At 39.6% G+C, this 17,951-nt stretch overlaps 1 protein-coding gene across 2 annotated transcripts in view; it reads right to left on the bottom strand.

Annotated features, from left to right (window-relative positions):
• Window positions 1-17,951, bottom strand: part of erbb4b (erb-b2 receptor tyrosine kinase 4b) — a 103,956-nt gene that overhangs the window by 3,792 nt on the left and 82,213 nt on the right. For both annotated transcript variants that reach the window (XM_085920449.1, XM_085920447.1), the window contains 13 exons: window positions 17,516-17,670; window positions 16,565-16,609; window positions 15,239-15,371; window positions 13,992-14,114; window positions 12,936-13,034; window positions 11,627-11,812; window positions 4,197-4,352; window positions 3,107-3,182; window positions 2,811-2,957; window positions 2,267-2,364; window positions 1,476-1,646; window positions 406-649; window positions 139-267 (listed from right to left, as the gene is read on the bottom strand). In XM_085920449.1, the coding sequence (XP_085776575.1) occupies window positions 139-267; window positions 406-649; window positions 1,476-1,646; window positions 2,267-2,364; window positions 2,811-2,957; window positions 3,107-3,182; window positions 4,197-4,352; window positions 11,627-11,812; window positions 12,936-13,034; window positions 13,992-14,114; window positions 15,239-15,371; window positions 16,565-16,609; window positions 17,516-17,670 (1,762 nt within the window). The remainder of the gene's footprint in view (window positions 1-138; window positions 268-405; window positions 650-1,475; window positions 1,647-2,266; window positions 2,365-2,810; window positions 2,958-3,106; window positions 3,183-4,196; window positions 4,353-11,626; window positions 11,813-12,935; window positions 13,035-13,991; window positions 14,115-15,238; window positions 15,372-16,564; window positions 16,610-17,515; window positions 17,671-17,951) is intronic.

The following is a 17,951-nucleotide window of genomic DNA, read 5'->3' as shown; positions in this document are numbered from 1 at the left end:
CAACCTGCTGATCCTCTGGTAAAGTCTCCTGGTGCACCACATCATTTAAAACCAATCTAATAAAGCGTTTGATGATGACTCCTCACTGCATATATTTAGTTCCGCAGAAATGTGTCTGCTCATTACTGTCAAAGTAACCTGAATTATTTTTCTCTCTCATGGTACTCGCAAAGGGATCCTGTTCCTTCTCCCCCTTGGCCCCTCGTTCTGCAAGCAGACCAGTTGGGTCGGCACTGTAACGCTGTCCGCCGCAGTCCTCCCGCCCACCTATTGAATAAAAAAAAGACATAATAACCGACTTATACTGTCATCTTAATCTAAATGATGGAACCGCAGTGTTAAAATGGAGGTTTGAATTATACCGACCCGTCTTGTCATAAAATAACATTCTCAGCAGGTTTTTACCTTGTCCTGTAGAAAGTGCTGATCCAGCACCAAGGACGCTTGATCTCGGGGAGGCCTGCTTCCTTAAAGTGCCGTTACATCGTGGATCGTCCTGTTTAGCACGGACAAATCCACCAGCGGTCTGCCCTCCCGAGGCCAGGTCCGAAGAAATCAGGCAGGCACCGCTCACAGGCGGAAGAGAGACCACTCTTTGGAGGGTCGCCATCGTATCCTGCCTGCTAAATTTAGAATCCTGACAGCAAAACTGGTTTTGTGAAGAAATAAGGAAAGAGCAAAATGGCAGGAATTTTAGATGAAAATATATAATGAAAAAAAAAAAAGCTGGACCAAATAAAGAATACAACAACATATCAAAAAATATACAACCCCCCCAGAAATTAGCATTTTCTTATGAGTGTCATTTCTATTTTGAGCTGGGAAGATCAGCATCTGTATCTGTATCTGTCCTTTTGGAACAATTATTATAATAATCAATTCATCTGTTGATCTGTTGATGATTTTTATCGATTAATCGAATCAATTTTTTTTCATTTCCATCCAATTATTAAAAAAACAGGACATTATTTTATCGGTGTAATAGCAATATAAGAACAATCCATTCATCCATCCATCATCTGATTCGCTTATCCTCACCTCCCAATTAAAAAGCATAAAAAGTAGCCCAGAGCCAGGAATTCTAATATCTGTATTCCCTTATACAGCAAGGATCTTTGAATTTCATCCCATTGCTTTGCAGTCCACATTTACTTCACAACTTCAGCCATAATTTATTTTCATCCTCCCCAGACACCCGTAACCTTTCTGTACAACATGAGAACATCTTCATGGACAGAGGCAAATCGACAGTACCCTTTCAAATGAGACATGAGGCAGTCAGCGTTGCGAGTGTGCGATACGAAGCGATGAGTGAAACACAAGGAAGATTATTTTCTCCTCTCACATCGCTACTCGTGGTACGCCCGCAGCTATTAGATAGAACTAGCGAGCTCATGCCGTGCTCTAATCTGTCTGTTGCTATGCTGGCAACATCACTCCCGCTTCAAATTCACATTTTCACCATTTCAAAATACCTTGCTGGGGTCCATGTGTGTTTGCGAAGTATATGTCAGAGGTGGGATATTCAAGGAGTGTGGCACCACATACTCCTCAGCATCCATCAGGTCTTCCAATTCTTCTTCATCCAGGAGGCTTTGGAAGAATTTGCTATCGTTTGGACTAGGCAACTTCATACGGTCATCACCCTAAAAACAAAACGATACGTCTGTCAAAATGTCTCAGATAAAGAGCCACAGCTGAATTAACTTTGTCAAACAGTGATCGCTTTTGATGGAATTTCCTTTTCATTGATCCGAAGGGAACTAAACACAATTAAGTGTGACAGTTGTTAAGTTGACAAAAGGGAGTGAGCGCATGCAATTTGGCATACAGATGAATCATTTCATCCTTAAAAAAAACAACAGCAGTTTGACTACAATCCAAGGTGCTGGAAATATAAACGTGTTCAGGGCAGTTCATGTTTTCAGCAACCGTACGATGGTATTTAAGTCACCAAACAGCTTTCCTTAACAAATAATCATATTAACCTCCTTGACATAGTAAATATTTGAAATCCGTGTAAATGTTTGACTTGCATAATAAAGTCGTTGGCAGATGGACACGGTCAATATCAAGTTTACTTTCGATTATATTCATACATATTCATGAAGGTACGCACATGGGGATTACTTCAACCTCTCTAAATTGAGTTAACATGGAGAGAATATCATGGTTCCATTTGTAGTGATGAAGATTTTAATTCTTTTCATTAAGGTTCAGCGAATCCCTTGTGACCAAAGTGGCGGATTCCAAGAGTTTTACATACTTGAATGACGAGGTATCTCTGCGGATCACGGGCCATCCTGGTGAACTCTGCCGCCAGCTCTCTGAACTTGGGTCGGCTGTCTGCATCAATCATCCAGCCTGGAGACATTACAAGATGATAATGTCAAGTTTGTTTGTGTGATTTATTTAACGGATGAGAAAGACTTTGTGGTAAAAAAGGAGCTAAGCGTTGTTAGCTATGTGACAATGAGATTTCAGCGAGGTGACGTGACCTGTTCTAACTTTTGAGTGTGTGCCTGCTTGCTTGCCAGGTGGCTGCTGGTTCAAGGTGTCACCAAAAAGCAAGGTGACTGGCAGCCTGCAAGCTGAGGTGACACTGGCATGAAATCAAAGGTTCACAGCCAGGGCAGGGTGAACTATCAATGAAGCCAACGAGCTGGTGCTCAGGTTACGGACAGTTCGGGCGACATAAGTTGCACGCCTTAAAAACTTTATCTGGTACATTTTCCAGATAGAAAATAAGTCATTGTTACAATAATTAGGAATACAAAGCCACACCACTGATCAAAATCTTGATGACATACATTTGACTAAGACCATATAGACATCAATGGTGCAGATAGGCGGCTGTGGCAGACGTTCCCCTTTCTCCAGTAGGTCTGGAATATCTCTGGTTGAAATTCCATCATACGGCTTCCCCCCGAAGGTCATCAGCTCCCAAATTGTCACCCCTGAAATCAATCAGGGATAAGAAAGACACATTTCAAAGAAAAACTGGGATTAAGAAACGGAGAATAATCAAGGCTACTTTACTTGACTAAAGGATACAAAGGATCTTAATATAGATTGAGTTGTCCCAAAGGTAATGAATCAATCTTACCATAACTCCAAACATCACTCTGATGAGTAAACTTCCTGTAATGAATACACTCCAGGGCCATCCATTTAATGGGCATCTGTTAAGGAGAACAGTGACACATTACTTCAGTCACACACCAGGGATTGGCACGTTTCGATGAACTTGATTGGCAACCGATGACAATATTTGATTATGTCAGAGTTACTGAAGAAGTGAGAGCTCCATGACTGATATGAGGCTTATATATACTGCCGGTCCCAAGCCTAGAGACTACATTAAACTTTTTTTATTGGGTAAAGTTTGCATAGAAAATTACTCATTAATTTTGAACCATTGTTATCACTGTCATGTTATCAGTCTGGTTGAAAACAATTATACATGTCAATGTATAATATACATTGACTGAGATGCCTACATCTTATGAATATTTATGAAAATAATGCATTAACATAGTACGGATTGTTCTTTAATAAGATTCTTGGTACTTGTAAGCACAAGCGGCTATACATGCATTTCCCGCTGCCAGTTAGACTCCAAATCGAATGACATGCTGTTGCTGATTAGCGACGAGGCACTACATGGCCGTGCTTCTGGCTGCATTAATGACCTTGTTGTTTCTTATTCCGCCTAGCGACTGTGAGCATCTTCAAATTGCAGCTTGCAATTTAAACAGAGGGCCTGCCGCGAAACAAAAAGTGACATTTCACTTACTCTAAAGCACACTTTTTTTTTATTTGGTTTGATAGTACAAACAGAGCTTGCAACATCCATCTTTAATTCTATGAGTGCCCTAATTGAAATGATTAAATTAGTATTCCATGAAAATTTCCATAATTGTCTTGTTCCATTTAACAGCCAACACCGGGCGTAACATTTTTAATATATAATAATTATTTGGTGTCTCAATTAGCGGCTCACTCATTCATGGCCGAGAGCAAATATTGCTTTCCATATTCTTAGCCCAACTGAGACTGCGCACAGAATATTGATGATATTTTATATTGACCTGCTTCTGATAAAACTGCTACTACGCAACATTGTGAAATTAAATCAGCTACAATTCTCATCCTGAAGTTTGGCTTTACCTCTGTTGTTTGCGTTTATGATTTACCTTTCCTCCATCTGCATTATATTCCTTCTCATTAACATCAAGCAAGCGGGCTAATCCAAAATCGGTGATCTTGATGTGGTTGGGGGATTTCACCAGGACGTTGCGGGCTGCCAGATCCCTGTGGACCAACCTACGCTCCTCCAGATACATCATCCCCTGCAAACACGTATATTGTACAGTACATTTACTTTATATTCTTCTCATTCATATGCAACACGCAGTCATGCGGGTATCGATACGTACTGGCATTGACCTGCACAAATGAACACACGCAAGATTGAATCCAGTTCAACATCGCCGTCTGTCTTGCCATTCTCATCGCTGTAATGTGATATAACCGGCGAGACCTCATTAGCTTTTGCGTAATTATTGTTGTAATTATCATTACTACCACACTGTTATTTTCCCACAAATTCTCATCAATCAACAACCCGACTGTGGAAAACTGCAATAATGTGAACCTCCATAAGTGTCAAAAAAAGAGGAGGCTTTTCAATTAAAACTGAAGCTATAGGAGGAAGAACACCCATTTTACGAAGTACATATAATCATAAATCAAGAAACCCTCCAGTCTGACATTGTCTATGTTACAAGTTTGAAGTAATTATCTGCTTAATTAAGGCTACAATTTGTTTAGCAAGTCAGGGAGCAAACATTCTCACTCCAACAGTCATAAAAATGGTATAAAGCTTTGTAGATTGTTTTACTTTGAATTCAATAAAACACGTCTCATTACATATACAAACAAAATATGGCGGGCCCGTCAGAGATACTATACAGTAACTGTCAAAGATTTGTAAAGACATCTCCCTTCCTTCAAAATCCAATTGTATGCCTAGAGTTGCCAGTTGATGAAAAATCCACCAGATCAGCAATGTCAGGGGACAAATCCTTTGGGGACCACCGAAAATGTCACCACAACGCTGTCTGTGTCACTCATCACTCATCACTCCCGGAAACGGACCGACTGATCAATAAGGCGACATTCTACTCCTGAGCTTTGTTGCTGCCCACAAACTCTTCATAACATGAATTTTTTTTTGTGTTTATTTATTTTGTCTGCCGGTTTGGAAAATGTAGTTTTATCTCTGACTCTGCTTAAACTGTACAAAATGATGTCGCTGATCACATTTTTTACATGGCACAATTTAATTAATTGATCATTGGAGCGAGAGTGAACGAGAGCCAGAAACAGAGAGAGAGAGAGAGAGAGAGAGAGAGAGAGAGAGAGAGAGAGAGAGAGAGAGAGAGAGAGAGAGAGAGAGAGAGAGAGAGAAAGAAAGAAAGAGAGAAAGAGAGAGAGAGAGAGAGAGAGAGAAAGAGAAAGAGAAAGAGAAAGAGAGAGACAGAAAGAGAAAAAAATCAAAAGAAAGAATGAATGAAAGAAATAAAAAGAGGAAAAAAACGAACAAGAGGAGAAAACGAGTGTACATGTCTGAATACTTTGTGCTCAGCCACACAGTAGAGAAGTTATTTATGCTTATTGCACAGAGTCAGAAGGAAAAAAAAACAGCTCAACAATATTTCCCTCCAACGTGTTTTGGGAAGACGGATGTGGCGGTGAATAAAGTGAAGGGCTCGAGATCAAATCAATAGCAGAAGAGAGTGGCCAGGTAGCGCCCATTCTTCACCACTTGGCACTTCCCATTGCAGTTAATTCTGACAAGAAAATAAATACACAGAGGAAGCTGTTAAGACATTCGAACGCCACGTGGGACACTCCTAACGTGATTCACGAGGAAACACTCCTAATAAGATTCAACACTCACTTTGAGATGTGTGTGTGTGAGACTTACTGTTTTTTGTGGTCACACTATCTAAACGGTTTTTCATCCTCAGCGGGCAAAGAAACTGATTTGTTGAATAATCCAAATCACGACAACAATAAACGGAAACCTCTTTCACCGCATCGTTATCAGGTTGTTGTTTTTTAAACAGCTCCAACACTTTGTATAAAACATGACACGTAATGTTTGTAAATGAAAGCCATTTGACGAATTGGAAGGATGAAAGGAATTCTGGTTTGATTCACCTTTGGGAAATTCACATCAACAAAAGACGGTGTTTAAAGAGCTTCTGTTAAACGCAATCTGATGAAAGTGACAATGTAAAATATACTTTCCGATAAAGATAAGCACATCTTGGTCATGTTACCCAAAAAAAAACTGGAGAACTAAAGAACGATAGAACATTTTTACTGTGGCCTCAGTTCTCCACTGTACAAACAAATCAATTAGTTTACTTGAAACATCTTCATTAAAGGCATTATTTCAGATGCAGCTTTTGGAGTGGATCTAATTTAATTGTGCAGATACAATATAGCTAATTTCATGGCTGGTGATTTTAAATCAAATTAATAAATCACCCTCTCTAGGTTTAATCCTTTAAAAGCAAAAGAGATTTTGTAGAAATACCAGAGTTGATTGAAAATAGTGCATTAACCAAGGTAGATTCTCTTTGAAAAAATTGTCTGTAACTCAATTTGTTCAAAAACTAGGCCATCCGTGAACCAAGTTTATACCGTATTTGAACTGCTTCATTTACTCATTTTCATAAAAGATGACGGTATTTCTCAAACGTACCGGATGTTTGGTTACTATTTCTGTGTGATCATATGACGAGTGAACATAATCGGAGATTTGTGGCATCGCTTGGCTGATGTAGCACACGCTTAATGAAGGCTATGGATAAAAAAAGATCCCAGTGGGCACGGGAGAGGGTGAATCATTGTTTAAGGAATGAGGTGTGACAAATCAGACCAATGTGGGGGAGAAACAGAAATGATTACACAATACTGATGAAAGCAGCTTTTCTTTCAATTTGAACTAGCATGTCAGAATAGATTTAAATGATGACGTTGGGGGAAAGCTTCAATATGAAGAAGCAGGAAGTGCGAAGGGCAGACTGTGTCGATGAATTTATTCCCTCTGATGAATGCCAAATGCAACAGATATAATTAGCAAGCCTACAGCACATATATTGGAGTTCCTACTCGTATGTGAGCGTCATCAATTTATGTTTATAATGACAGCATATAAAGACCACAACAAAAGTGGAAACAGCCCAGTAAATATTAATTCAGTCAGTCGACAACACTCAGCTCCCAAGGTACAGAGCAACTCATATTGTTCAATTTCACTTGTAGCCTGTTTAGACAGCAAACAGGTCGTGTCGAAATGTATTGCTCACACAGCCGGTTGCACCTAAATGCGGAAGTGATATAACACAGCCATGAAATAAATCTAGATTAAATAAAATAATTCTGAGAAAATGAAAAAGTCACAAGTCATCCCGATCTCTGTAGTAGTTTCTTCTAAATAAAGACTAAATAGAAAAATCTTTGTTTATTAAATAAAAAATTTAAAATATAATATCTAATTTATTTTAAAATATTTAAAAACAAGAAAATGCAAATAACTGTCTTAAAATTCTTAAAATACTATTTAATTTATTTAAAAATATTTTTTTAAAAATGCAAATAACTGTCTTGACTAAAACATTTCCAAATTGAATCAAGCATCATCTTAATCCACACAACTCTGCAGCGATGTTGCTTGCAACGTAACATCATGGGTGAAAATCCGAAAGGCCTTTTGATGAAGGTTTCTTGAAAGTTCAATGAGGTGAGGAAGATCCCCTTTCTCCCTGGTGGGAATTACCGTCTCATTTCCTAATAGATTGACCCACTGCTGTGAATTTTCCCACGCTGTCAGAACCCCTACCTTCACAATTATAATGTTCTAATCACATTGCGTTCTTGGAGCCTATCACTCTCTGGCATCTCCATGCAGATCAAAGCACACATTTTTAACATGGTAACTTCTTGACCATCTTCCTTGTTTATTTACAAATAACCTTCTATTAAGTTTACCAGAGCAATAGAAATGAACACCCACCCTAGATGAAGGACAAATTCCAAAGTGCACAGAGGAATTTTTTCAGACCCACAAACTGTGTCCCAGACATTTTTGGCGTCTTGTTACTACGAGTGCGTGGCTGTTGCCAGAAAGCTGGTGTGCCAGGCCCCTGCAGGCACATTTGGGATCAGGTGGCACATTCAAACCATGAGCCAACAACATGACCTTGTCCTGCAAAGGCCAGTCCAGCCCGGTAATGGGGGCGGGAGGGACTTTTAGAGTGTTAGAGGAAGTAAAAGCATCAGACACCAGATGGATATGTTAATACACTTGGCAAACGTTTTACGTACTACTATGCTTTTCAAAGTATTATTTTTTCAAAATTAGTTCTGCATTTGTAGATCTTTCCTATGATAAGCTTCTGTAATCCAGATAGTTCCTTGAACACAGGGATAGGATTTATGCAATTAAACGACACCAAGAGACCCAATGATGCCATCTGCTTGACATATTTAGCATTTTTATTTTACTGTTGTATCTTAAAAATAAAAGTTGGCCCATTCCCATAAAAAATTAACAGCAAGTTAACTGATGTTGACGGTGGTTCTCGTATTTTCGACATTTCATGTCAAGCTTACAATGAAACACTCATCAGTAAATTATTTCTTTGAAGTAGTTACCATCTTATCATATGCAAATTTACAATAAACCAATCTAAGTCTTTACGCTAACTGCAGTCAGTTCCACTTGACATTTTGTTCTTTTAATGAGTAAATTTTCAAAACAAGACATATTCTAATGACATATTCTATTATTTAATGTAATAGTTCAGCATGTACTTTTATATGAGCTTTTTATATTTTTCCTGATGAAACACCTTCTTAATCGCATCGGTTGCACATTGACTGTCACAAGCTCGGGTTATGACGAAGGTTGGCGACTGTTTGAGACAGAAGCTATTTATACAGCTGTTCTAATTTCTTCCGGGCATTGCTACTGCTCTCTTTCTGCTGAGCTAATCGCCTTCTTGTGTTCAAGAGTAGGCAGCCCATTTTGGTTGTGCTTTCCAGCGAGGGAGCGTGGGGATCGCCTCAGGTTGTTTGCAACAGGGCAGACGAGTTGAAACACACTTTGCTTACAAACATTCACTGCGCCTGGTTGAAACAATCTAATCTTTTCGCCCCACAAGAATAGCTTTAAAGTGCGAGGTTTATTTTGAAATAGATATCACAACGCAGTTTGTCCAATGCACTATGAATACTAAAAGACTACCAGTTGTTATTCTGCCCCTCTCAAAAAAACAAAACAAAATTAGATGCACAAGTCAACTCGCACTATTGGGAAAAAAAAAAGTGTGGCATTATGGGAAAAAAATTCTATTTGTAGCATTAAGCTTACATTTTATCAATATATTTGAAAGACCAATTATCTCAACTATCAATACGTTTGAATTACTTTGCATTACGTTCCAACGACATTCAAAATGATTACTCCCACAGTGGTGGTACCTCGCCTTCTGTAAAATACAACACATTAAATATACACTTTGCTAAAAATACCAGGCATGGGAGCAGAACTGCCCTGGGCTAACAGAATATACAACACACTGCCTATGCAAATTGGGAATAGTGGCAAAACAAATGCAGGCCATCTTTCCAAGTCAAGCAACCAATCGGAACAGTCTAAGACGCATTTGTTTATACAGCTGCACAAAGCAGACGCTGCAACCTAGACTTAAATTTTCATCATCATCTGTGTTGTTAAACCCAATTTATATTCCAGCAAAAGTGCTCATTTGACCGCCGTTATGCATTTCAAATCATTTGCATTTGTCTCAGACGATCAAGGACATTTTGTGGCTTATCCCCGGCTACAATAGAGGAAGTCCATGAATGTGAACATCTGAATAGACAGTTGTCACATTGCAGGTGTGTTCGGTAAGCTTGAGAGAAGCTGAGGTCAAGAAGAGAGAATAAAATATTCCACAGCTTCTTCCTCTGAGCCTTGGGATGTGTCGCTGTGTACGTGCCTGGATGGACGAATGGGAGAGTGTGACACCTTTATAGCCAAGTTCAGTCATGCGAGTTTGAAATGTTTCTTTGGTAAAAAAAAAATTAAAAATACCAATCTTGAACTGAAGAGCCAATTAAAGAAACCAATAGTTTGGTGTCATTTGCTCCAAAACAACCTTGAGCTCTGACAATTCAACAAAGCATCACCTGGGATTTTGAAAATAGCCGCAAGCAACGCAAAAGATAACATTAGGGTTTTCAGATATGCTTGAAAATGTCCACAGGCACCGGCGTGAAGATTCTGGTTCAAGGTAGATTAAAATTAATTGTCAAGAAGACACCTTTTGATAAATATTGTGCACAGTGATTTAAAGTAAAACACCTAATGAAATTCTGCTAGAGAAAATGTAAACATTTAGCAAGACACTTTGACTGTCTACTACAAAAAATGAAGAATACAAAGAAGAAAAACCACAATGACTTTCAAACAGAAATTCGGAGCAAAAGCTCACAACTTCAATCCTGTTGTAGTAATTTGGATACTTAAAGGCTTACATGCCCATCGGATATGTAAGCTGCTTGTACTCATACATTTTCCACAATGCCCTACCTCATCTGTGTGTGTGTGTGTTTGGAAAAGACAGTGACAGACTGAAGGTCTGAGATACAGTTGCTGCCACAGCAGCAAACAGCAATAACAACTGTCACCACAGCGAGTTAGTGCTGGACTAATCTGTTTCTTTCAGTATTTTTTTTTCTCACTGTTGAGGGGAATCCTAAAAACTGGGCAACACATCTAGCAGGACTCAATTAAGAGAATTGATTGTAGCGGAGAGCCGGGTTGTATTTTACAGATTGATGCGATGGGACTTGCAAAGATAGTAAGTCAACCAGTGCTTGTAACGCTGTGACTTCAATTTTGCAAAATATCGAAAAAACTGGGTGCTAAAAGCTTAAGAAAACAAAAGTTATTGGATTCATGTGCAAACCAGTTCGCACCAAGCAAACAGAACATGTAAAGGGTGACTTTAAAGCACACCGTCCCACGGAAACGTAGCAAGATAAAACAGAATAACATCAAGTGTGCCTACATCACAGCGCTGATAAATCTGCTCATTAGTAGATCTCTTGAGGTGGTGATCATTACGAAGATATGGCGCTGGTGACGGAGGGGGAGCACAGAGATTTACCTCTGGCAGTGAAGTTCTGTCACTTGGAAGAGACCAGCGTACATAACACAGTGCGAGCCAAACAGAATTGATGCATCAGTCCACAACACAGACGATGTCTTATTCGATACATTTGGGAATGTGAGTTCTGTTGGAGGTTAAACTGTGGATCAACTTGCAAGCAGCAAAGAGACATGATTCACAAACGAGCTTAAGGTTGGCTTTTTACATCACTGCCATGTTTTTTTTCAGAGATTCGCAAATGTAATTGAAATTGATGACTATACAATTGCAAATGTGCCTCATCACCGAAGATGCTGTTACAAATTTCTTCCTACACGGCCCAAAACATAAACATAACGGAAAACACCTAAAAATGTTGTTAGATTTACCTTAGCAATCTGGACACACCAGTTAAGCAACAGCTGTGATCCGATGTTGTCCTTATGCTCGTAGACATAGTCGAGAAGGCAGCCGTGAGGCATCAGTTGCGTAACCAGCTGGATTGTTGGACTCAGGCAAACGCCCAGCAGACGTACCAAGTGAGGGTGCTCCATGCTGGCCATAATTAGGGCCTCCTGAAAGACACACATTTGTATCAGATGTGTTTTATGAAAATTGCATTCAAAAGCACCCAGAGGAAAAAGCGCAGTTGAACTTGAACAGTTGACTAATGTAGTAAAAAAAAATGTAGTAAAAAAATCACATGCAGGTATTTATAAAAAAAAAAAAAAAAAAAAAAAAAGGTCATTTTTTAATTGTGTGGAAAAAAAAGCATTTGAAAGACTCAGCATACCCTGTTTACGAGTTAACCAGCAAAGATCACAAGGCTCCTTATTCTGTTTAAAGCTCAAGATTCTCCTGAAGCAGTCAGGTTCCACCCAAGTCAGAGAGTATAGATTTTTATTTGATCCTAGAATTGTATTTTACCATAATGGATGGTTGCACAACAGGATTCTTTCTTATGTAATAAACACACAATTGAGTTAGTCCCATTATATTCTATCTAAGGACGTTAACTTATGGGTTAATTCCTCACTAGCCAGCTTGTAATGTAACACATGCAACACATTACGTTAATGCGCTTTTGTGCATATCAGGCAGAGCGACGTGTTGTACGTGTGACACGTCTTGTAAAGCTCCGGTGAACACCGACAGGAGTGATATCACAAAAGAGGATTAATACGTTGCAAGTATCACAAGGCTTGGATAATAAGATGGCGCAGAGATAGGAGGAGTAGGATAAGAAGAATTTATGATATGTTTAGATGATAAACACAATACCAGCAAAGTATATTTGTTTATACTGTACTGGATACTTCACAGGATCGAGTGTACCGTATAGCTATCATTCTATGCTCTCATCAATTAAAATTTAGTTTCTCTTTTGGTTGCCAAAACAAGCTCTCAAAGCACACTGCATTAATTATAACAAACACTGAAGGACGGCCAAAGTAAGTGCAATTGGGTCACTTTCCCTATGTGTGTGTCAGAAATGTGTGTGTGCTAATGAAAATCATTTCATCTGCATTGCATCATCACTAAGAAATAAGCTTGATCTTTTTCGGGTTTTCGTTTTAAAACAAGATGAACTGTGAATGTCGGGAAAATGGATTTTAGTGAATGCGCAGTGGATGTGAAAATCTAACGAGTCATGGCAATTAGAAATGAGGAAATTATAATTGAATTGTATTTACTCACATCCATGAACTCCACATTTGCCTTGGGCCCCGTGGCTTCATTGAGGATTTTGATGGCTACAGGTATCTTAACAGTCTCGCCTTCAGGAATCCAAATTCCCTTGAGAGAAATACAAACACACATGAAGCGACTGAGAGCTAACCCTTCACAAACTTTTTATCTTTTTATTTGTATTTGAACCAGAAAATATAGCTCTGAGTCTTCAAAGTCAGAACGGCCATTTCCGCTTGGTCAGTTTTAAAAAGTTAACTTATTGATTAATGTTAGTGAATGGTGACAATATTTCAGTCATACCCCCTCCTTTCCCCAAAAGCTTTATTCCTGAACACCCTTTTCCACTTTCATGTTAAATAACGGCTATGCTCTCTCTGTCTCAATTAGTAAATTGATCACTCCTCCACCCCTGTCACCTATTTTATCTCCTTCCTTTCAACCCGTCATACAAAATCCCACAGGGGTAGTAGGTACTCTGATGAAATAGTGCATGCTGAACGATTAAAAGTTATTTTGTCCTTCAAAATAGGGGCAAAACTATTTTATCATGTTGAAGGATCCAATTTCAACTGTGATTAAAGTGATTTAGCAGCTGCCAAAATGGTCAAATCATTTAAAAGAGGAGGGAGAAACCAAGTGGCTCTCAACTTTTCAACAAGCTTCAAATGCATTGCGCTGCCGCCAGACCCCCCCCCCCCCCCCCCGCTTCCCCCCCCCCCCATGACAGCAGGCTTAACACCTCCACTAAAGTTGGGCTAAGTATGGCGCACTGAGGTTTAATTTAATCAAATTGCGTTTCTGAGTAAAAACCGTCAATATTTCAGCAAGCTCATAACAGTTCATAATCCTAATTGTCCTGTGCTACTCTTTATTTTTACCACCCACTCCCACATTAATAAAGGGCTTTTTATTGGCTTAAAGACATTTTTAATTTCACCTCATTATTAAACCGTACCACAACCTGCCAATGGGAATATTACAGTGCTGTTAAATTCTGATAAGGGGCAAAAGAAGCAATGCCCACCTAAGACAAACATGCTACAAGTAGACAATTTTTTCTACCTTGTATACTGTCCCGAAGGCCCCAGAACCGAGGATTTTGACTCTTTTGAGTTCTGTCTCTTTCAGGATTCGTAGCTGAGCTTGGTTAGGTGCCGTCCCACTTGGTGTCAAAGGTTCCACCAGCTGACGAAACAGAGCATAACACGAATTAATTAATTACACTGCAGTGGCTGGTCAGTAGTTTAGAAATGGTTAAAAATGACCATTACATAATTTCCAAACTTTGAGTTCACACTGTTGTATCATCACTTCTCTTGTACAACAGAGCAATAACTACAAGTGGGAGGAAATTAGAAAAGGGAAAAAAGGACCTTTACAGAACTAAAACAATGGGAAGGCAGCAGTGAGCAATCAGACAGCTGACTTGCTTGGAGAGGCAAAATCATACAAAACGGAAGCAATATAAGGAGGATTAGGGAAAATGGTAGCCGATATCCGAGAAGAGCAGGCGGGGAGGCGAAGATAATCACAAAGTGTAAATCAGCCAGACATGAGTCGGCAGCCCCGTTTGCCTCTGGCTGCTGGTTGTTACAGTTTGATTAAAAACAATAGCAATCTTTCAGTGAAACTGAATAATAAATCAGCATCTGGAGGGAACCACACACAGATTTACACAAACAATCCCGGATGAGCAAACAGGCTGCAAGGAGCTGTCCAGCACGGTGGTGGTGCTGCCGCACAGGAGGAGCTGTCCACATACTCACTCTAACTAGTGGTGCTGAAATGCCACACAGGAGGAGCTGTCCACATCCGCAATCTAACTAGTGGTGCTGAAATGTTGGGTGCGATTTTGTCAACTGGGTTAAACAGCGAGTAAAAAAAGGGTCCAACCAACAGGCCCAATTTTTTGCTACTCTTTGCGGCATACATTACATCGTAAAGGTTCCTCCCACATGCCAGCGGATCATAAAATGCTGGCTACTTTTCTCCCTAACTTTCTGCAAGTTCAGCGGTGCTCAACTTCCCGCCTGCTCTACCCACTCCTCCTTCAAGCACCTGCTTCCCTTTGACTATGTCTGCCATTATCCATTGCCCTATCACTCTCCACCTCTTGAGGATCATCCATGGATGAAGTACCTTCACTTATTTCTGTAGGTAGACAACCACGATAGGAGGTCGTAATAGAAAATGTAAAGGTAATGTTCGACAGCGCTGCCACTTTTGTGGCTGCACGTGAAGCACTGGACCAACCACAGCAAACTACGACTTTATTTTTGAGTCTGTTCTCCCATAAGGACCTTACTCACCTCTGTTTCCAGGAAGCGACGAAGGGCTCGCTTCTTCTTAATGTTGGTCCGCCGCACGGACACCGCCACACTCAGCACAAAGATAACTACCATGAAGAGGCTACCAATCACCCCTGCTGCGATCAAAGGGGTTCTAAGGACCAACATTTGGCATCGCAAGAGAAGGAGGAAACATGGTATACATTAGTAGAATGGCTGAAGCATAAAATATTTTGTCATCACCGTTGCGAGCGTATTTACAGGTAGTGACACCTACTGTTTGTTTTGCATACGGAGAAAAACAAAGGAGACATGCACTATAAGTGGGTGGATTGTCTCAATGTGTCCTGTCAATGAGTGCTGACAAGTCCAAGCTGTTCCCATGTGTGTTATCTAAAGTCATATGTTCTAAGGATAAGTGTTAGACAATGGATGGATGCAATGACCTTTACATGACTCAATAATGTTCCCGTAAATCTACAGCACTCTTTTTTCCCACCACAGACAAACATCAACATCAGAAATATGTAACAAAGTCCATCAAAGAAGGCAGCCTTGATTAAATAAAATGATAAAGAACCACGGATGAGAATAGTCAATTTTGCTGAGTGAATACAGAGTGACATCTTAATCAAATGCCCTTTCACTGAAATATTGGCCTATTGTGATAATGAATGTGTGATAAGCCGCTTCAAATCATGCTCAAAAGGCAACGCTGCCATTGGGTGGCAGATTTACAAGACATGTGACACCCAAGCTACGGGATGAGCTCGACGTTGAATGTAGCACAGCAACTGCTATCAGAGATCTGATAAGAGCTGATCCGCTCAACAGGTCAGCTGAGTAACATTCGGCTGCTGCTCCTTCTTTATCCTGTTAGGCGTGTGTCTCAGTGGTGAGCAGGAAAGTCGAGATTTTCATCAGTTCTCTAAAGCTTCTCCTGGATTTGTAGTTATCTACTTCACCATCATTTGCCCTCAGTAAAAGGATGCCTATTCATCAGTGAAGAAGCTGCTAAAAATAGATGGGCAACAGGAAGTGAAAATAGAAATAAGGTGATGCCCCCCACTTGGCGGCAAAATGAAAATAAATTAACATATGTATCATTCCTGCTGATATCGTGTCGGATAGGTAGCTGATATCGTGCCGGATTGGTAGCGGTGTCGGACAGTATGCTAGGCTGCAATAGCAGTATTGGATCAGAATGGAAAAAATTGTATCTGACACAACTAATTCATAGAAATAACTGTTGGAATAGGATGTGATTGTATCTGTTTATTCTCTGCACAGCACTAGAAGCATGCTGCGGTTTTGAGTTTGGACTGTAACAAAATACTAATATTGTACCTGTCCATCCAGCCAATACAGTCTTGAGGTCTTGGCCCAGTGCACCTACAAAAACATAATGAAGGGAAGTTAAAAGATTTCTGAAAAGTGTTATGAGCATGGTCAAGGAACAAATCAAAATTAAATCTCAACGCGCCATTATATATTTCATTGGATGTAAACAATTATAAAGTTTTTCAATATACACAGCCACATTTTAACAAATATTTAGCTAATAAAAGAGGTACTAAAGCAAACTTTTTTCCACATAGCAGATAAGCTTGCGTGAGCGATCGAGATTGAAAATAAATTAAAAAAAATGGATAAGGGTAACCAATACACGACATTGGTTGAAGTCCTGCTTTGTCACTTCATTTTTGTCTGATCCCTCTAATTCCCCCGGCTTGTCTTCTTGAGAGGTAGAGCTGCTTATGAAGCTGTACCTGTGACAAAGTGTCAGCTCGGTGTTTTCCATTTACGACTACATTGTTATGCTGCAGTGAGCCGGGGGGCTGTCACTCAGGAAAGGAGAAATAACACACTCGAATGACACGCGCTCCCCGTGGAGTAAAATACGAAATCTAGTCTCACCAACCAGTGTTGAATATTACATGGAGAGATGAGTGGCTATAGTGAGTGATGGAGAGAAACGTGAAGGACTCGGCTCATTTTGTTCTTTCGCTCTTCTATCTCATTTTCTCTATCACGCCTCTATTGCTCTGGTCTTGAAAGATGTCATGATATAAATATATGCTAGAAGAATGCAGTATGAGATTGAGAAGAAAGGAGTCATTTTAACAATAGAATCTAAATATACGGTATGTTGCTTAAGTACTCTTGTCACCCTTTGATTTTTTTAAATATTTTTTTGTAACGCCAAAAAATCCTGCAAATTTAGTCCTTTGATGATATTCAAGTGTCAGCATTTGAAAATTACACACTAGTGTCTTCATCTAGTCTTTCATTACTTACCCTTGTGTGCAGTTAGAATGGCAGGGATGACACTCATTGTTGCTTTCCGCATACTTATAGATGAAACTGTTTGCGCCTTGCAGCCCGTCCGGGCACTTTTCCACACAGTTAGGACCATCCTTAAAATGGATGCATTTCTCACAGTTCTCTGGGCCCTGCAGAAATAATCACAAAATATTTTTACGCAGCTGTAGTGAAATTCTAAAAGGAATCAATTATAAAATCAATTACAAAATCAAGTCCAAACATGTAATTTTTACTTGGAATCCATCCGTCCGTCCATCCATCCGTCCATCCAAAATTTAGTCTTCATAAACCAATCTTTCATGTGTTTGGAATAACAAGTAAAAGTAAAATGTACACTATTAAAAAAAACACAACATAATCAGCAACACCCAGTATTTCCAACAGATAAATGAGTGTGTGTGGAGGGCCA

The sequence above is a fragment of the Syngnathus leptorhynchus genome, chromosome 9, assembly GCF_054491065.1.
Source record: "Syngnathus leptorhynchus isolate UIUO chromosome 9, UIUO_Slep, whole genome shotgun sequence".
Taxonomy (NCBI): domain Eukaryota; kingdom Metazoa; phylum Chordata; class Actinopteri; order Syngnathiformes; family Syngnathidae; genus Syngnathus; species Syngnathus leptorhynchus.
This window is presented reverse-complemented; position numbering and strand designations above follow the sequence as displayed.